Source organism: Drosophila grimshawi, unplaced genomic scaffold (assembly GCF_018153295.1).
Source record: "Drosophila grimshawi isolate 15287-2541.00 unplaced genomic scaffold, ASM1815329v1 contig_1377, whole genome shotgun sequence".
NCBI classification, from domain to species: domain Eukaryota; kingdom Metazoa; phylum Arthropoda; class Insecta; order Diptera; family Drosophilidae; genus Drosophila; species Drosophila grimshawi.
The window spans coordinates 5,018,404-5,040,000 of record NW_025062900.1 but is presented as its reverse complement, the minus strand read 5'-3'; the positions used below and the strand labels follow the sequence as shown (position 1 = coordinate 5,040,000).

Sequence of the window (21,597 nt, the reverse complement as noted above, 5' to 3'; positions counted from 1 at the left end):
TCCATTCACTCGAGGGAATACTATTAACCAAGCAAAGCCAAAAACCAAAAAACCAACAAGACCAACCACCCACAAACCAAAAGCAGAGCAGATCTTGTGCGACATATGTAAAATGTGTAAAGTGCAGCAAGGCAAGGCAGGCAGGTCAACCAGGCAGGCAGGCAGGCAGGCAAGGCCAGGCGGGCTACCGGTGCCAGTTACAGTTAATTTAATGCTCGTCAGCAGTAGTCTGCTGTCTGATGATAATAATGATTATGTTGTTGCACCCTCCAACAAACAACTGTCTCTTCTTTGCCGTTGTTGTTGTTCGATGCGCATTATTTAATGCGCATCGCCGGCAACAGCAACAACAACAACAACAAAGAGAGCAACAATAGTTTCAGAGCGCATCACTCAATCAAACGGCAATTGTGAGGGCTTACAAACGTGAATTTCGCCTAGGGGCAAACAGTCAACAGTCTGAGCAACCCTGCTCTGTGCAGTGTTAGTCAACCCCCTTTTCGAGTAGAAACTGGTGCAAATTAACGCGCTAAGCACTTGAATGCGCCAAATGTGGCGTGAGTAATGCCCTCAAGTGGCCGACAGATGGCGCACATTACAAGCCACTAATCCAATGCGCGGCCAACTTCACGTTTCGCTAACAGCCTATAAAAATCAACGATATTAAAACTAAAAATCTTTCACATTTGCAGTTTTAGTTGCCATTATCTGTGTATTGCTCATTTGGTCGGCTCTTTGCACTCCACTAAATATGATTATGACTATTCAATGGTTGGCTTTCTTCTGTTTGGACGCCATTTATGATTGCCAACTTAACATAAATTCTAATTTGATTTTGCCACTAAAGTGCCATAAGAACGCAATTTGACCAGAGTTCCCCACACACACCCCCTCCCTTAGCCATTCTATATTTTTATGTGCTCATATGAGAGTTCTTCCCCACACCTTTTTGTGCTTTGTTGTCCCCGTCCTGAGTTGCCATTTGGATGGAGGCCTTACGGTTGGGCATAAATTTTTACGATGCTCGGCGACATATTCGCCATTTTCCACTTTCCACTTTTCACAAAAGCCAAATCACAGGCGCCCATTTCAAGCTGTACCCCCACTCCGCTCTCCACGCCCTCCCTCCCCTACAAGCTGTAGTTGTGCCCGCCTTGAATACACCCTGGGCGTCTTTTTATGCGACCTTGCGTTTGCTAAGGGAGTACATTGATTTTGTTATTAAGTTTGTTTTAGGGCTTCTTTAAAAGTCAACGGAGCGTCAAAAAGGGTAAACCAAGCATATATGCTTGGCTAGAGTCCACTTATTTTCGTAAAAAGTTTCTTATTCTTAAAGAGAACATTGAATCCATTTTAACGTACAAAGTAATGATTTGGAATTACTTTTCAGTAAATAAAACCCAAATTTCTGATGACTTAAGATATATTAGTTCACTAGTTATAATTATATATATATCAAATATCTTTCATAGCCTACCAAAAGTTTGATTAATTTAAGAATAAAGAACCATTAAACTATTTTTGAATTAAGTTTTACAATTTTATTTCTAATGAATTGAAACATATTTTTGCAATAATTGTAATTCATATTTTTGAAATATTTTTAAAATGTGTTAGTTCACGCCTATACCTACATTTATCCAATATTTTACATATCTTAATTAAAGACTATTATCTATAATATATACCTCTATTCAACTGCTTGATTCTATAATGAAAGTTCTTGAAAAATCCTTTAGCTTTCTGTTTTTAAGATCTATCAAAATATCTTTGATAGCGCATCAAAAGTTCGTCTATTTTTTGTTTAGTCCAAATTCTCTTTTATACTGGTTTTAATGCTGTTTTTGGCATGATTCCTTGTGTGTAGTCGCTGCCACTGTTGCTGTTTGCTGTTTGTTGTCGCTGTTTGTTGTTGCTTTGGTTGTTGTTGCGGTTTTATATTATTATTATATGCACTTTTCGTTTACAAAATGGCGGCAAACGTCGCCAGCATCCTGATCCTTGCGCTTGCGGCTGGCTCCTTGTTTTTGTTGCCGTTATGTTTGCGGCTATTTGGCGCCATGTTTTTGCTTTCCTCGCCTCGTTTGAGTTTTACGAGCGGCTTTACTTTTCGCAGCTATTTGGCGCTGCCTTTTTAACGGCCCCAACGCCGCCGTCATCAACATGCTCATTATCCACATTATCATCATCATCATCATCATCTGCATCATTATTATCATCATCATCAGCATCCACAACTTTGTTGTTGTTGTTGTTTGGCCCCACGTGTGTTGTCCATTTTGGGTGACGTTGGCCGCTGCTGCTGTCTGCGGTAGGCACAACTCTGATTTACCTCCCAGCTCAGCAAACCTGCCACAGCAACCTCCTCCCCCCCACCACTCCTTGTCTGTTTTCTGGCTGCTTTTCCTTAACCAAGTGACATTTCCCATATGGCGGCAAAGCGGGCAGCGGTCTGCTGAAATTTTATTTTCAACGCTCGTGTCGTAATTTAAGACGCACTGCTGCTAGTACAATCAACCCCCCCTCCTTAACCACCCACTCCCCGTCAACATTTAGCTGCCAACTGTCTGTCAAAATATATGTATATATATATATATATATTTGTAAATGTATATATATTTAAAAATCCGAGGCGACACCAAAAACGTTTACCCCGTTGCTGTTTTTCCCGTTCAGCAAATGGAAAACGCTTTGGGTGGCGTTCGCGTTACTAAGAAAACAACGGCCCAGACTTAAGCACAGCAAACTGAATGGATTCCGAATGGAACAGAATAGTATAGCCGAGTATAAAACAGATGAGCAGCAGAAGATTTGTGTCTTGTGCGTCTTGCAGACGTTGATGACATGCTGATGAATTTTCATTGAAAACCGCTCGACAGGATTTCTTTTTCTCAGTTGTTTTCTGTTGTTTCTGTTGTTTTCTGCTGCGTGTGATTGCCACATCCGTATTTATGTATGCCCTTGCCGGGGACGGGGCTATTTTGATTGTCTTATGAAATGTGTAACGCAATTAGGGAGCAGCAGCAGCAGAAGGGGCAAATGTGTATGTATGTGATTTGTTTGCCTTTAAATAAAATTATATATATATTTATGACTTATAAGGGTTATACCATGAGGCCATAGAACTAACTTGATTCAAGTGTTGCAGAGCTTTCTATCCTGTAAAGAGTTTTCTACCTTGAAGAATATAGAGTTTTATATGCCCTTCACTATTTGGCAAGGGTGTAGATTGCTTTTCGTAAATAGGAGGCTGAATTAGAATTCTCTTCATAACCTAAACAGCATTGTTCATATGTAGATTATACACATATTTCTTATATATATATTTATGAGATATATCCCCATTGCTAATTGAAGACGTACTTGAATTGGTTTACAATATTATATCTAATCTCTCTTATATATCCGGCAAGCGTATTTAGATTTCGGCAAGCTAAACTTAACATTTTCTGCTTGGTTTTTGTATTCAGTTTAGTTTTCGTGTGTTTTGCCTATCGCATAAGCATATATCATATCATATGTCATATATATATCTGCTATATATCACATGACTGCCAACTGACAACACACAGCTTAAATTTCACTACAAGTATTTATTTTGCTGCACATTTCACTTGAAATTTGGCAAGATGACAATTTGAGTTGCATGAATGCGCTGCAACAGCCACTTGGCCACAGGGCTTTATGGCTTTAGGTCTCTTCAACCACCCCCCGCTCCCTCCTACCACTCCTCTCCCTCAAGCTAATGCCAATTTAATAGCTGGCAACACAAGCATAAAAACAATCGAAATGAGCAGCGTGCAAAACAAATGTCTTAATTTATTCATAACTCTTGTGTACATGTTTATTAGACTGTGTTGCACGAGGGGGTTGCGGGCAGTAGCGGGGCTTTCCAGCAAAAGGCGCAAATTGAAAATTGAAAAAAAAAAAACAAAGCAGAAAAAACCTTAACAGAAGCCAACCCCTATTCAGATTCCGTTTCAGATTGAGATACAACTACAGCTCGGCAATTTCCATGTTGTGATTTATGAATGATAATGCGCTGTGACATCCCGACATCCCATTCAGGATTCAGGATTCTGAATACAGTATTCTGGATTTGGTTCAGCCTGTTTTTTTTTTTTTTTGGGCATATGTCCGCATTGCGTTTTAATTTGCATTAATGGGCGTGGTAATAGCAGCCACAGCTAACTCCTCGTTTCCCGTTCCTCCTCCGTTTCTAACCTTGGCCCTGGCACGAGTTCAAATCGCAATCGTATTTTTTTTAACGCAGATTTTCAAATTTTGTGTGTTTAATGAGCCGCAACGCTTAAAAATCTAAACTTTAAAGAGACAGACAGAGAGAGAGAGATAGGTAGAGAGAGACAGAGAGGGATAGTGTTGGGGGGTGTTTCGTTTTTACAACTGTCGCGAAATTTTATTTGCATTTTCACTCATTTGATTAAGGGGCGTGGCACTTGGCAATAAGTCAATAACGAATTAATTGTCATATAAATAACCCTTCAATAATTTCAACTCCAACATATGCGTTTTAAAAAGGGGGCTTAACGGTTAATCTATTATTATTATACCATTAAAAACGGGGTTGTGCGTCTGTGAGTGGGGTGTGAAGGGGGTGGCTTTAATCTGAGTCATATTGCAATTTTAGCTTTGCCTATTTCAAATATTAATCTAGTAAATTGATTTCGTATTTAAGAGTAGGAAAAATTAACTAATAAAATTATTCTTAAAGTAAACCGAAAGGAAAGTTTATCTTTAGGCATGCTGCAAATTACATGCTCTTACAGACTGCAGTCTATCTTCTGATCTCAAAATTGCATTATCAATTTAAGAAGTCGACCGATTGTTCCAATGGAAGCTATATATTAAATAGTAATGTGATTTTAATGATCTTTGGTTAAGTGTTAGGAGTATATTTAAACTCATAATAAATGAGTAAACAAAAATGTGTTTCATACAAGAATTCATCTATCGATCGATTGTTCCTATTGCAGCTTCGACATATAAAATCTGCCTTCATTTTCCAAATTTCATAAAGATTGACTAGTTCTTATAGAAACAGGCATATAAAATTATATAGACTCGGCTCGTGATACTGATTATTCATAAATATACCAAATTATTTCGAAGACTTCGTCAAGACTTATAATATTTTATATGTGAAAGGTTATAAGGATTATTAATATATAAAATTGTTATGGATACCTAAAAGTTTCGATCATTAATCCATAGTTTCAATTCCGTAGTGAGACAAGAGGAGACATTAACCGTTATTATTCAATTCCATTACTACGCACCTTTTGTAACATTTTTCAAGCTTCACACTGCCCACTCATGTTTATTCGTGTCTTCCTTTTTGCTTCAATTCGAGGCGCTTCTTTTGATAAGCGCTGGGGATTCGTGTCACTTGGTCGCATTATTTATGATGTGCCCGAAAAAGAGCAGCAGTCAAGCACACACACATATGTAGAGTGTGTGTGTGTGTGTGTGTGTGTGTATGTATAAGTTCCCCACTCTCTCTCTCTCTCTCTCTTTATCTCTCACACACACAAGCACAATCCTTTGGCTGTGGCTTTGCTGCTTCCGTCGCTGCGGTTTTGCGGTCAACTGCTGCGGCTGCTGCGGCGCCTGTCTCTGTCTCTTTCTCACTCCCTCCCTCTCAGTCTCTCCCTCCCTTTTCCTCTTTCACTGTACTCACTGCCAACTCCTCTGCTCGCGTTCAATTTACGTCATCTGACTGATTATGCGCGTTAACAGAATTAAAATATTGTTGGCATGTAAAAATTGCATTTGCATTCATCAAGAAAAACACACGAAATTAATTACACTGCTATTGTTCGTCGTTAAGTAATCTTTAAAATATGGCAAAAATTGATTTAAGCATTTTTGATTATAGAAAAATAAATCTTAAATTTAAATTTAAATTATTAATCAGATCTGTCAACTTAAAACCAGAAAGTGTGCCTTAAAATTAAGAGAAAAAAAGGATATAAAACATTTTTTTCTTTGCTTTTTTTCTAAAACTGAATCAAGAATGTAAAGTTGACCAGGTTTTTTTCTCAGTGCACTTGTCTCCTGCCCTCCTCTCAAGCCTGTCACAGTCTCTTATCAGTCGCTCTTCAAGGTGCGGCTGCTCACAGCTGTGTTTCGAGTTTAATTTCTGTTTTTTTTTCGCTACGCTTCTCATTTTTTTGAAATTTACAAATTTTCAAATTGGAAAAAACTCTTCAGTTGACAGCTGCTGCTGCTGCTGTTTTCAATGCACCCATGACTAATATTTCTACATATAATAAATAAAAAACTATTAAAATAAATTTAAAACGCTGAGGGATTATTTTCGCAATGCTTTGATTATTTTGATTGCATTTTTTTTGTGATGTGCCAAAGATTTTGATTCGTGCAAAATTCGTTTGCGGTCTAAATTTGATTGCAATTGTTGCTCGCCCACACCACGCTCACCACGCCCACTAGGGGCGTAGTCCCCTTTGCTGACCCCGCTGCGCATTTATGTATATATGTACAAGTAATGCTCGTATAATACTCGTAATTGATGGCCTGTCAGAAGTACAGCAACAGCAGCAGCAGCAGCAGCATCGTCAGGACAAAGGGATAACTATAAGTAAGTGGGTTATTAGCGCCGCAGGATGCCCAAGGATCGACCGCCTGCGGCTCAATGCAGGACACAAGCGCCTTGCTGTGTATTAGGGAGACTCACGTACTTTTGCTGCTGTCCTGTTGCTGCTGCTGTTGTTGTTGCTGTAAGTGGCAGGCGGCAATTGTTGTTGCTTTTGCGGTGGGCGTTTCATATTAGTAATGCAAACACACACACATACTCACACACACACACAAGTCAGCAGATCACACTATAAGATACTCCTCAAAAGCAGCAACTGGAATGAGCAAATTTTGCATATTTAAATATTATTATTGACTATTTACTGAAACTGAAATTCAACATTTTTGTACAAATCAGTCAGCAGACCTTGAACAAAAGACAAAAGACACCCTGCCATTGATTAATAATTTTCTGAATTTAGTTACTTCTATTTTAGATGTAGAATTCATCTAGAAGCCAAGTCGAGCCAAAATTAATTTCTTGAAAATCGCTTCAGTTTTAACAAAGCTGTGGAAAGTTTAGCTCCATTTTGATATGCTATTTTTGGGTAAAATTTTTACATGATTTTTGACAAGTTATCAAATTTATATGTAGGTCAAAGGATTAAAGGCTCAAATCAAGTCCTTGACTACGAAGTTATGGATGTGGGAAGTTTTTAACCCATATTCATAAGCCATTTCTGTGTTGCAATTGCAACAAGATTTTCAACCCATAATTAAGTCTTCAAATTTTATATATATAAATGTAATATAAAGGTCAAACGATGACCAATAAGGCCTTGGTTCTGTTTAGAAGCTTACCTTCAAGCATTGGTCAAGATTTTTGCAGCTCATGCTTACATTTACAGGGTATCTAAAATACTAAAACTAGTCATAATTGCAGTGCGTGTCACAGATTGTTGTTGTTGGTTTTTGGTTCCCCTTTTCTTGATTCTAGGACATTTTGTGGGCCAATTGAAATTCATAAGAAGGCAGTTGTTGTTGCCACATATAACTCCATTAGCCGGAACTGAGATCTTAACTTAGCTCTGCATCTATCTCTCTCTCTCTCTCTCTCTCAATCTCTGTGTGTGTGTGGCAAGTTGAGCCCTCTGACATGACGAATTGTGGTAAGTCGCATTGTGACTCTGTCTGGCTGATAACTTATAAGTATATGTGAATGTGTCAGTCTTAGCCAGCTTCTGCTACTTTTTTTTTAACGGATTTGCGAAATACGTGATGTTGCCTTAAGAGATCTCTCTCACTCTGTATATATATATATGAATATATATATCTGGCTGGCATCTTTCTCCTGCTCTGTCTCTCTCTCGCTCTTTACGCACTAATGCGCTCAATAATTATGATGATAAAGTGATAATGATGTTGTTGGCGTTGTTGTTGTTGTTTGTCGCGCCTGTTAATGATAACAGGACGCCTCATTGCTGCGCTGTTCGCTGTTCTGGCGTTGCTCTGATAATGTTTATACTTATTATCATTGTTACCGTTACTTAACTGCACATGCTAACATTTTTGCCGTCTGCCCATTAACAGTGGGTTGAGTGTGGCAACACAGCAAAAGCGCAGAACAACAGCAATGTGACATCGACTAACCTAATACCCTGTGTTTACAATGGGCGGGGCTTATTGGGATTTATATGTGATTTACAGAGTTTACTATATATATATGTTAATTTGTGAAAATTAATTTACAAAGTGTGTGTTAAATAAAAGATTTTTGTGTATCGATTTTTGATTTTGATTATTTACATTCCCATACCTTAATTATCCTAACTATGATAACTGAACTGCAAAACATATTGCAAACTAACTGAATCTGTTCACATATTTTATAAGCTTTTTTTCTTATCAAATGTGCAGTTTCTTATCGTCATTGTGAAGTGTTTGTCAAATGTTTAGCTTATAGATGAATTTTATAACTTATTTTCTGCAGTTTATGCTTTGCTAAGGAGTTTGAATCGCTTCTAGTTTGAATGATTAACTTTGTGCAGCTAAAAAACTAACTTGCTAAATTTGTCATCAATGGTTTTCACAATATTTAGCTGCAATTGTTTAAAGCTTTCATTATACTCTCCAATATCTGTGCAGTTTACTTTAAAATATTAGTTTTATTCGAGCATCTCTGATTTAGTATTTGACACTTTATTCATCGTAAACTTCTCAAGAGCTTTTCGCATTTACCTTTTTGACTGCCACGCACAAATCAACTAGATTTTAAGGTTTGCTCTTGTTTATATATATATAATATATATGTTTGTATATACCTTTTATGCGTCTACGCGGTATATATAGCTAATTGGCCTCGTTCTTTGGGCCAATGGTAACTTAATGGCCCTAAAGGGCAGCCCCCAACAACAAATACCACACGACTGCAGTAACAAAAAATATTTGACACGTTTAATGCATAAACATGGGCAAAAAGTTTTGTAACAGCCACAGCAATGACAGAGGGGGAGTCCATTGGAGTCAGTTGGAGTCACCAGGTGTGCAGCAGTCAGCAGTCAGCATCATAATCATCTTCATCATCATAATTATCATTATGATTATCAGCTGGTCGCTGCCCCCTTCCAGTTTGCCTCTCACTTTCAATTAGATATTATTTTCCATGGCGCTTATTCAAATTGCATTTGCTTTCGGCTTCAACCCTAAAAATGTGTCTCGAGTTGCATTGTTTTGACATGACACCCAAGCGGAACGCGACAGCTACAGATTCCCTCCTTGCCAGGACACGAGTACGTGGACGTGGACGAGGAGAAGGCGGGGGGCAGCGGGTTCCGCTGTCAATGCGCCGACGCGACTTGTTCAAGCAACCCTCGCTGCTCTCTGCGACGGCTGCTCTTAATCAAGTGTTGACAACCAGCAACAACAATTTCACATTTCACAATTGCATTTTAATCAACTTCCATGGCATATCCTTGCTCCCTCCCTTACTCCTCTGCTCTGTCCTCGCCACACTCTACACAGTCTCTGGTTTAGTTTTCATTTAACACCTTTTTTTTCTGGCTGTTGTTACAATTGTGTCGCTTGTGTTGTTTTAGGCTACTCGTGTCCTGGCTATGAATCTGCAACTGTATCTAAATCTATTCCTATTTATATTTCTATTTCCATTTCGGTTACTGTTTCGGTTTTGGGTTTTTGGTTCCGGTTTCTACTTACAGCTGCCTCTTTTGTTGACTTTGCTGAGTGACTGATTTTTAATGATTTTCTCAATTTATATTTCGATTTTGTGAAGGGTTCGCGGTGAATGAAAATCATCGAATTAATTGAATTGTGGTTTTGACTTGAATATTGGAATTTCTTTTAAATTAAATGTAAATAAAAGTAGATGATCTTATATCATATGCAGTATTTTATTAACAAGCTGACTTATTTTATTAAGATAAACAGATTTTTAATAGATGCAGCCTCTACTTATTTGGTGTTAGAAATCGTATATGAATCAAAGAAATTTTTATGCTTAACAGAAAGAGAAATTTGTATGCTATATAGAAGACGTAGATGGAGATTTTCGAACCTATTCGAAATTCAACAAGTTTTAACTAATTACATCTTCTTAATTTTGCATTAGTTTTGATCCTTTTTATGGAATTTAATCATCTACTACTCACCTAGAAACATGTCTTATGACATCTGCTACTGCTTATAATATGCATATACCTTTTTAATGCCGCCCCCAGCCCAGTCTCTCCACCCTTTGACAGGCGGTCAGCCATTTTGTTTAGTTTCGGTGTGGCATATGTTGCAGGGACTCGCAAGTGCGCCGCCTTGGCACTTGTTAAGCGGCCCCGGGGCAACAAAAGCCCCGAATTGCAAACTCGAAACTCTCGTCACTCATTTGAAAACGATTTAAGTTCGTTCCCCAACCCAAAATCCTTTATTACCCCGTGGTCCTGTTGCTAGTAATCAACTTGAAATGACATTTTCAGTTTGCTGGCTGGCCGCGCCTTGTACATGTCAGATATATGTTTCTCTGTGTGTGTGTAGATCCTTGTTGCGCCGGGCAAGGTGTTTCGTTTCACATATCAACAACTTGTTTCTGCCTGCCTGCCTGCCTGCCGTTGTTTAAACTGGGCAGGACATTAACATGTCGTTGCTGCTGCTGTTGCTGCTTGTTGTCATTGTCAACGCAAATCTGTTTTGATTTTAATCCTGCTTATGCGCCGTGAAGCCGATGCGAATACTGCTGCATGCCACTGGACCTGCGGGGCAAACAGGCCTCAGCATCGGCCTCGTCCTGTTCTGTCAGACTCGGGCAACGAGCTACTGCCACTGCCACTGCCACTGCCTTTCATTGTTGTGCAGCGATCCGTGCTGCTTGTTGTTGAACACACAAATCCGCTGATGTGTCCCGGTTGCTGCTGCCACAACTGCTATGGCTGCCGTTGCAGCTTCCGCTGATGCCTGATTATGCGCCTTAAGTGCCGAAATCAATGCACACAAATGGCCAAATTACATGGTCAGCGGGGGTTGGCCTCGACTGGGCTTGGGTGAGCTGGAGGACTTTTGCAAGTGTTGCTGTTTTGTTTATTAATCAATTGAGTTTATACTTCATTTTTTTTTTTTTGTATTTCTCACTCTGACTGTGTGAAGTGGAGCACGTGAGTCGGCAATCCTATCAAAATAAAAATTCCCAACAACAACAAAAAAAAAAGATGCTTCGGAAAAGCAAAAATAAAATAGTCGAGCAGCAACTTAGTTAAGTAGCGTGTGCATTTGACACTTGTTAAAATATTTGCGCCTGTCTCAAACAGAGCGAGAGCGAGAGAGAGAGAGAGATAAAAAAACACACTCGCAACACTTCAGTGTGTCCTGGTTTGTCCTGGCGGGGTTGCTCAGCGCCTGTCGCGTATTTAGCGAACGTGTTTTCACAACTAACAAGGATGTTAATTTTGTTGCTGTTGCCGTTGCTGTTGCCGTTGCTGTTGCCGTTGCTGTTGTTGTTGCTGTTGCTGTTTGTTGCACGTCGTCCTTTTGCGGCACTATTTTTATTTTATTTCAAGCTTTCCACCAAATGCCTTTTCACACCAACATCCAAAATGCTCATGTCCAGCGCCCAGGGTCTCGTATTTTATGATATACACTTTCCACTATGTTTGTGGGGTAATATTGACTTTTAGATAAGAAAGTTACGCAACTCAAATCAGCTTTTATAAAGTATATATATACGGATACTTTCATATGATTTTATTTAAGAATATTTAATATTTAATTTATTTAATTTTTATTCATTGCAACACTCGAGAAACCTTCAAAAGGATTAATCATTAAAAGTCAAAAGAAAAGTAAAGGAAAATTCAAATGTTGTCAAAATATTCCATTTTATTAAAAGCAATAATAAGCCGATTATAATTAATATATATATATATAGATATACATATATTTATATATATTTTAAGCTCAATATTTAAGTTATAATCAAAGAGAATTTGTTCGACTTTGGGTTAGTGTATGACGTCGTTCGTTATGACGATTCTAATTTGTTGACACTCGTATTTTATTTTTATTTTGTCGCCATCGTCAGCGGCTGGCGATGATGTTGCTGCTTCTGTTGCTGTTTATTTTACGGGCAGTGACGATTATGTGGCTCCCGGAATATGCTGTGTGAGGGGATGGTTGGCGGGGTAAAGGAAACCTCAGCCACATCCGATACTCCTTGTCGGCGTTGGCCATTTTGTGTGTTTGGATTGATGCGCCCCGGCGTGGCGAACTAAATACTTTGCACAAGCGATGTCCTCGCCACACACACACACACAGGACACACAGGACACATGACAAACGATGACAGTACGAAAGGGAGACAACAGGATGAGGGGATGTGGAAGACGAGCTCTGCTGTTGACTGGGTAAAAGCATCCTTCACACAGCTTTGTGCTTGTTGGTTTAAGAAAATTATTAAGGATATTTTTGTGGTGCTGATGAGTTTGCCGAGTACTTTTTCGGCCAGAACGTTGACCAACCAACCAACCCAAGCAAACATCAGCTCAATCTGTGTGTGTGTGTGTGTTAGGTGTATGTGCTTGTGTGTGTGTGTGTGTTGGTTAAGTGTGCGTCCATTGTGGCAGCGAACACAAATAGCAAAACAGGAAGCTCAAGTATGTTTACAGTTGACAACGCCAGAGCAGAGCATCAGAAGCATCATTTCTAAAACCCACACCACCTCACACACAACAAACACACACACATCACACACACACAACAAACACACACACAGCCCACACCTCAAATCGGAATCGCTGTTCGCAATTCGCAGTTTCCATTCAGCAGCCAAGAGTCGCAGCCAGGACACGTAGCCTGGCCAGCTTTTGTTTGCCAGCCAGCCAAGTGGGGATGTGTGCGAGTTTGAGTAATGGACGCTTTTATTTGAGCGCCACACACACACACACACACACACACACACGCTTAGATGCTTGTAGTCAAGGCTCAGTGTCAAAAGGGGTCAAATGCTATATTTCCCTTTCTGGCCGCATTTGCTGTTGTTGTCGGCCATATTTGTTTGCTTTGGCAGCATTTGGCTTCATTATTATTTCGTTTTTCTCGCACATTGTCATGCCGTATCAATCACTCATATTATATAGATATATATATATATATCTATATATCCAAGGCATACAAGCATTTATTTGCACAGTGGAATTTGTAATTGTTTGCAACATAATAATAAAGAAATTAGAAAATGAAAAGTGCAGAAAAGTCTATAAAAATTCGCTTATAAAAACTGCCATTTTTTTAGACAGTAATTAAAAACTTTTGTTTGAGTTGGCAAAAACTGATATTTGTTAAGAGAACAAACAGTTTTTAAACACTTTTTAAACACTTTTGAATTATAGAATGTTCATAAGATTCAATCAAAAGTAGTTTGGCAAAATGAATATGTGTATGTTGTAGCGAGTGACCACTGTAGTTGGCATAGTTGCAGCATCCGTTTGTATTTGTATTGGGGTTAGTCGATTGTTTGATGAATTCTGCACTTAAATAGTAAAAATTTGTATGCCATTCATTTAGTTTGTACACAAACTGACGACTGATGACAAGTGTAGAGTATGCTGTAGAGTAGGAGAGTCTGTGGAGAGAGTGGAGAGAGGCGACACCAAGTGGCGTGTCGAGTGCAAATCAACGATTGCTCTTTACATACAGAGAGAGAGAGAGAGAGAGAGAGGGGGGAGGGGAGTCTTGTAATTGATGATGATTTGTGTTTACTCACAACTCACAACCATTTATTATGATAAATCACAAAAATAAGGGGTTTAAGGATATAAGGAGAGCAGAGGGGTAAATCTTTGCTTTTGATATTTTTAGTGTTTTTGTGGAATCAACTAGCTAAAGCTCGTCTCTAATTGAATGCACAACATGCTTGTCAAATATATTTGCACAACAGCAAAAACAAATTGCACAATTCTCGTATTCTGCTCTCTCTCTGTCTCTCTCTATCTCTCTCTGCTCTCTGAGCTGCTCAATGCATGCAGTGTCACAGTCACAAAAGTCCTGACCGAGGGCTTATTCCTTATTTGCTTACAAACATTTAGCAACATTTTATGCGACTGCCGGCTTCTAATCGTTTTTTGCATTTCGAGCACAGACTTAATGCCAAACGCGTGCCACTGATTGCCATATGAAGGATATTAGCTCTCAACTCTACTTTCCCTGCAATTGAACAAAAAAAAATACATTCACAATGCATATATTAAAAGTGGCACAGAATTGTGTATGTATTTAAATGTAGGTGATTCAATTTATGCATTTATTTCACTTTTGTTCAAGTTGAGCGCAGCAGTTTTGAGTGGGAAAACTCGATTTAATAAATTACTAATTTATATTCACAATGTTTTTGTCGAGCCACTCTAGAAAGGTGAAAATATGATGAGCTTTTGATATAGTCATTGAAAAGTCGTCTTTATCTTATATCTTATATATTAACGAAGAAATGGCGCTGCAAATTCAGGATCAGCTCGTATTATTTTTGGAAATTCATTTTGAAAAATTTAAACTATTCGCATTCTAAAAATCAGTGTTTTTCTTTGAGAATTGCCAGTTAGATTTTTGAAACATTTAAAAAGAAAGCTTTTAAATTTAGAAGCAATTCTTGCGAAATATAAATCTGAAATTTGCAAGTTATTTTTAAAACAAATATTTGTAAAAACAATATTCTCATATTGGGTAAGAATCTATACTTTAAACAGTTTTTTGTTGTGTATTAAGAATTTATTTTTAAAATCCAAAAATACTTTCTAGATTTCTGGTGGACTTTCATTTGAAAGAAAGTTCTTTGCTAATTGTAGATATTGCCATGAATTACTTCTCTTAATAAATATATCTCTCTCTTTCCACTCTCCTCCCTCTCTCTCTCTCCCTCTCTCTCTCTCTCAGCTATGCGGTGATCACTGGACTAATTGGAATGCTGTCGCATCGTTGCATGAAGGTGCGCGAGCCCATTGAGCCAAACCAGAGCCTCATGCTGAGCCTGCTGACCACGCTGGGCTTCCTCACGCGCTTCAGTGATGTCTGCCCGCCAGGTAAACAACAACAAACACAACTCTCACCTTTGCCAAAGTAAACAGGATCAAACTAATTAACTCAATGTTGCTTCCTATATCCTTTTTTTTGTTGCAGGTCCTGCTGATCCCACACGTTTGTTGAGCGCTGCCAAATCCACAGAGCTCTTCGGCACCGTCTCAATGCTCGCCGGCTGTGTGGTGCCCACTGGTAAGTTTATAACGGATCTTACATAAAACAAAATTGAGAACAGTAGCCGGATGAGGTCAGTCAAAGGAAGGGGTGCGGTCAGTGGGCGGGGGCGGGGGCGGGGGCGGGGTGCTAATTGCATTTGTTTGAGCGCTACGTGAGTTTTAAGCGTTGGCGGAAATTAATTTTGATTTTTGTAATATTGTAAACTTGTATTTTTTATGGCATATATCTATCAATATCCGCTTACTCCGGCTGCTGCTGCTGCTGCTGATTCTTCTCTAACTTCTTTGTTTTTTTTTTGTTATTGCAGGTAAATGCATTCCGCCGCGCATGACCGCCTTGGCGGCATCGACTTTTAGTCTTTACGTGTCGCTGGCCTTGGTGGATGTGAACACTTTTCAGGTAAGTTATCAGCCCACGCAACACCCCCCCGCTGGCATCCTCAGTCCCCCCTTTCCGCCATCTGTGTCACTCAACATTCTCAACAAGTGGGCAAATGCCAAAAGCCAAATGCCGCTTAAACAAATCACAAAGTCAGTCGTTGAAAATTTCATTATGTCAAAGTTTTTCTCCAACGGATACACTTGCATTGAGTAGTCGAGTTTCCAAACAGACCTTGTAACACACACAGCCTGCAAGATTGGATCAACTTGCTGAACCTATAAATATATTGCATAAATCTGTGCAAGTCTATTCTTTCCCTAACCAAATGAATCAAATAAATATTTGGCTCTAAAACTATTAGAACATTAGATAGCTAAGCTGTCTAGCAAGCATTGATCAAATCCAATCTTAAGTTTGACTTATCAAAAATGTTTAATATGCTTTATTTGCTTATTATTATTATTATTATTATTATTATTATTGGGGTACCTGCACTGCGACTTATTAGATCTATAGTGCATCCTTCTGAGCCTATTTTAGAATCTTTAATGGGTTGAGAGCTTGAGAACATGCATCCCTAGAATGCTTCATCCTTTCCTGGTTAAGGCGACACACTCTGCTAGGATGTGCATTGAGGATTCCTCGTCGCTTTACCCAGTTTAATTAGGAGACTTTTAAGAATCGCTATTCTGTAAATGTCATAAATCTGAAAGAGTATTTATATCTTTAACCAACTCAATTTGACTTTGAGTTTTTTGTTTTTGTTTTTGTTGGGGTTTTCTTTGCCTTGCACTTGAGAAGTTTGTGGCACGTGAAATCGCCTAAGAAAATTGAGGAGAAACAACGACACAGGAGAAAGTGTGGCCAAAAAAAGTTAGGATTCAGTTTAGGCGATGAAAATGTCGACGCAGCCTTTTGAAATTTGCATATTGGCAAAATGTCATGACTGCCACATGCCACCTGCCACCTGCCAACTGCCAACTGCCAACTGCCACCTGACAGCTGACATCAGTTGTCATCAGTCTTGGGTGGTATTTGCATACGTGGGTTCGCTGGACGGGGGTGGGGAGGTAGTTGCAATGACATTTGACAAACATTATCAGCGCCATTGAACCGCTGCTGACATTTGGCTAGAACAACTTGAGCAGCTCTGGTGCTGGCTGGCTGCTGCTGCTGCTGTTGTTGTTGCTGTGGTTTTTAGGTGGGTTTGTGTTTTCAGCGGGTGTACAAATATTTTGACACTGTACTTTCCATGTTGGCAAGAACACAACGCATTTCAGATATGCAGGTTGAGGTTGACTGATGAAACGGCATATGTAAACAGCAATTGACTGATTGACTGATTGACTGACTGATTGACTGATTGATTGACTGACTGACTGGCTTTTGTCTACAATTCATTTCCTGCTGTGCTATGTCAATATTTGTGGCACAGCTTCAAGTTGTAGTCGCTCTACACTGAAAAAGAAACGTTGTCAAATTCATAATTCGAATTTGAACCCAGAACTTGTTACTCAATTTCTAAATTCTGTTGCTGTTCCATTAATAAAAAGTGTTTTCTAAATATTAGTTGTAAGTTTTTGCCGAGAAATCTTCGATTTAACTGACCAAATTTTTCTCTGTATGCCACTTGACAAACTAATTTGTTGCGCAAACAGCGAAACTGAAAATGCAGCCAAGCGGCATTTTGCTGGGGGGATTAGGCCAAGCTAAGCAAAAACTTGCCAGCCAGCCAGCCAGTCACCAGTCAGCCAGTTGGCTAGCCAGTTTATTTGTTTTAAATTACCACAAAAATAGATAAAGTCCACAAGACACAACTCGACTCAACTCGACTCTCATCCACTCATCTTTGGCCCTTGTTATTATTATTGCTAGCTGCTTACAAAAAATAGATGTGTACATCTCTAACTCTTGGGCTGGCAAATAATTTGATTTGGTTTTAATCAGCGAGAGACGTACACACACACACACACACACACAGAAACACACGCACAACCACAGAGCAGCTCAATGTTCAAGTGCTGCTGCCAGCCTTGCAAATATTGACTTTGTAAAATGAAATTTTCAAGTTTAACCCAAGCAAAAGGCGGCAGTAACTCACACACACACACAGTCAACACACACACACACACACACACACACACAGATATTAACTGGTAGCCTGATTGTTTTTTGAAGGATGCCGCCGCGCGCATCGCGCTCATCGTTTGCTCTTTGAGCCATGCAACAAATCCTCGCTCATATCCTGCCTACTACATCCGGCCCCCTTCCCCCCTCTCCACCCCTCTCTCTCTCTCTCCACCTCTCTCCATCCACTGCTAGTCAGCCAGCCACGTCAATTGTTTAGCTAAATATTTGCTCAATGCTCGTACAAGTTGCCAGTTTCAGTTTTAGTTGTTGATTTCTTTTTCATGTTGCTTTTGTGTGTTTTTTTTTTTTTTTGGGCTTTGGACTTTTGCATTTTTATTGCCCACTGTGCGCAACGAGGGTGGTTTGAGTTGTGCGTGTCATTGTCTAGTGAGGGTTGCTTAATTACTTTGTGCCCGAGTTTTGAAGTATGTGCGATTATCATAAAACTCTGCAAAAGACAGAAATAATTCAACAATAGCAGCTAGAATTTTGGGAATTCTTTTTGACATTTATATTTTAGTAAATCATTTAATTTCTTAAATGCTAAATCAGATTCCAATTCAGATTTGTAGATGTCAACTTTGTCTCCCATTTAATTGATCTTTGAATTTGACTTGGTTAAATTAAGTCATAATTTAGTTTTATTTGAGACAATTTTATAAGATTCTCGTACGAAAAGTAATCTAAAAAGATAAAGAATTAATTTGTTAACCTTCTCCATAGCAAATTTGAATGAAATCGAATGAGAAATGGTTTATATCCTTTAGCAGGATATAAACAAAAAAAACAATTGAATTTGTTTATATTTGCTTTTTCTATTTCCATTAAAAACCGAAAATCTCTTCATAATATTAGCAATAATTATTGATTGACTATTGTTTTAATCGAATTTGCTTTCAATTTGAACTCTTTCTTATCAACACTATAAGTACAGAGTCGCTCATAGCCTGTGCCCACTGTAAGTGCCGTTGTTTTTCTCATTTTTGTGATTTGGTCCTTCGCCACACTCGCCTTCGCACGGCTGCCAATGCAAACAAATTAGAAGCGAGAGCTGATTGTCTGTTGTCTGTTGTCTCTTGTCTGTTGTCCATTGGTTAGTCGTCCCCCCCCCTTGTCGTCCTGCATCCTGCAGCGTACCCTTCCGTTCCGCTATGCAAATAAATGTACACCACACACACACACACACACACACGCACAACAAACAGTTGAGCACTTCACTTGCTGCTGGTCTAAACAAGTGCCACTCTTTGATATTTGCTTTGACTTAATTAAAACATTTGCACAGTGATTCCACAAAATATTTGTAGCCCTTTTCATTTCTTTATTTTTTTTTTTTTTTTTTTTTTTTTTGTTTATTGTTGTTGTGTTGCCAATTAAATGACTCCACTCCACTTGTGTGCTTGCAGGAGGTGCTGACGGTGGAGGGTCCTCTGTCGCTGAAGCTGCTCGATGTGATGACCAGAATACTCAACTGTAGCGCCAACTCAGTGATCGGAACAAGGAGTGGAGAGAGCTCCACAATGCTGATCGATTTGATAGCATCGATGGCGTTCTTTAGCGTTAACAATCGTCGGCATCAGGATCTGCTCATATCGGATACGTTTGCGGTGATCTTTAAGAATTTGGCCAAGCTGTCGGCACAGTTTAATCCGGTGATTTATCCATTTTTGGTCACCATGTGCCACAACAATGCCCCGGCCAGGCAGCTCATATCACTCGACTTTGATCTAGGGGTGAGTAACGTTTTTCCAACGATCCATTCTCGACAACTGCCAAAATCGACTCGTTATCATATTTGTTGCAGCTTCTGGATGAGTACAGCAAATCGGAAGCAGCCAAGCAAAATTGTTGGGTTTGTATGGCGCACAACAACAGCAACAGCAACAGCAACAACACCAACAACAAGAATAACAGCAGCAGCAGCAGCAACAACACCATCAACAAGAATAACAGCAGCAGCAACAGCAACAGCCAGCAAAATAGAGCCTAATTTTCTAATGCCATCTCGCTCTCTCGCTGCCACAGTGAACTTGTGTGTGTGTGTGTGTCTGTCTGCCTCGCTCTCACACAAAGTGATATTATTTTCAAAGAAAAATTCTAAAAGAAAAGAGGAAACTTTAAACATTCGCAATTGCAAAATGGATTTATAACTATTTTTACAATTATTTATAATTGGTATATAAATCATTATACATATATCTAGTAATAACACTCATAACTCATTAACTGACACATTCACAACAAAGAACAAACAACCAGCAACAACAACTCGCATAGTTTTATCATAATTTATGCTAGTTATTTAAAAAAAAAAGTATTAACAACATTCATCAATCAACATCTCAATTAACCAATTCATTACACTTTTTGACTTATTGACAAATTTTCAGTTTTGTTGTTTTTTTTTGCTTTAATTTGGTTTTGAAAACTTATTTTTTAACCAACCTCTCGATTTTTATACCAGCTAATAATTTCTACGTTCATTTTATTGATTGACTTTAACAATGTTCTGTCCAAATAAACAATTATTATTGATACAATAAATAAATACGTGAAAAACTAATACTTTGTGTTTGACTTAAATCATTTTTGTTATTTAATCATTTTTCAGATTTTTAAATATATAAAAACGAGTAGTAAAAAAGGTATACTCCAATCAAAAATATTGTTCTTGAAATGTTTCTTTAAAAAACCATTCTGTTTTTAAATGTTTTGTTGTAGAAATTTTCAGATTTATATTTGGAAGATGGCACACATCTTTTATTTTAATTAATTAATTTTATGGAAAAAGTAAACAATTTATGAGAGATATTATAAACTCAAATATGAAGAAATATATATAGAACACTCGAGAAGTGGACAAGGGGCGATAAATTACAGGTTTCACCTGTTAAGATGGATGATAAGCAATATGCAATATTTTGTATTGCAAACTGCGTCGACTCTTGTCCGTCGTATTTTTTCTTTTACGTTTGAAGTGTTGCAAACAATGGGCAGGCACTGTTCGCAATTCCTTTTCGGGGGCGGGGGCGGGGGGCACACAAATTAAAAACGACAATAATAATGTGCCTTAGCAATTTGTGGGCGTGTCCTGGATTACAAAACACAGAGAAGCGACGAAACTCATCAGGCGACATGCGTCTTTGTGGAGCGCCTTTTGTCTTCACCCCCTTTCTCTCTCTCACTCTCTGTCTCACTCTCTCTCTCTTTCTGAGTGTATGTGTATGTTTGTGTGGTGGGCGGCGGGTGGGCGTGTGCGTTGAGCTGCCCATTGTCTCATTGTCCACGTCGTTGCACCTAGCCTGAATTATGTCACACGATAAGCAGCAGCAGCAGCAGGGCAGTGAAGAGGGGCAACATATAACAACAATGACAACGTGAAGAACGACAACGACAACGACAACATCTAATTTCTTTGGACATTGTACGTGTGGGTTTTTTAATGCTGCCATATGCACAACCCCAGCCAGAGGGGTTGGCGAATTGTAAAAAAATAAGCAAGAGAAAACAGCAGCCAGAAAATTGAAAGGCAGCTCACAATAATAATAATAATAAAAGACCTCAAGAAACTCTCTGGCGACAGATTGAAGTCACTCAACTTGAAATGAAATGCGACAGCGTTGAACAGTTGCACAATCAAACATCGCCAACAATATGCGAGTGCAAAAAGCCAACAATTGAAGGAACTCTGAGCACATCAGCTATGCGGTAAGACATGCCACAAAGCATGGGCAATTTAGTTCATTTAATGCATATATCAAATATATACAAAATTACTTATAACTTTGC

The 21,597-nt window shown here is 38.8% G+C and overlaps 1 protein-coding gene across 1 annotated transcript in view; it reads left to right on the top strand.

The window, feature by feature from the left end:
* Window positions 1-20,371, top strand: part of LOC6562558 (S phase cyclin A-associated protein in the endoplasmic reticulum) — a 36,378-nt gene extending 16,007 nt beyond the window's left edge. The window contains exons 8-12 of the mRNA XM_043214447.1: window positions 14,977-15,122; window positions 15,220-15,312; window positions 15,605-15,696; window positions 19,215-19,541; window positions 19,613-20,371. Of these exons, the coding sequence (XP_043070382.1) occupies window positions 14,977-15,122; window positions 15,220-15,312; window positions 15,605-15,696; window positions 19,215-19,541; window positions 19,613-19,798 (844 nt within the window). The 3' untranslated portion in view covers window positions 19,799-20,371. The remainder of the gene's footprint in view (window positions 1-14,976; window positions 15,123-15,219; window positions 15,313-15,604; window positions 15,697-19,214; window positions 19,542-19,612) is intronic.
* The last annotated feature ends 1,226 nt before the right edge of the window (window positions 20,372-21,597 follow it).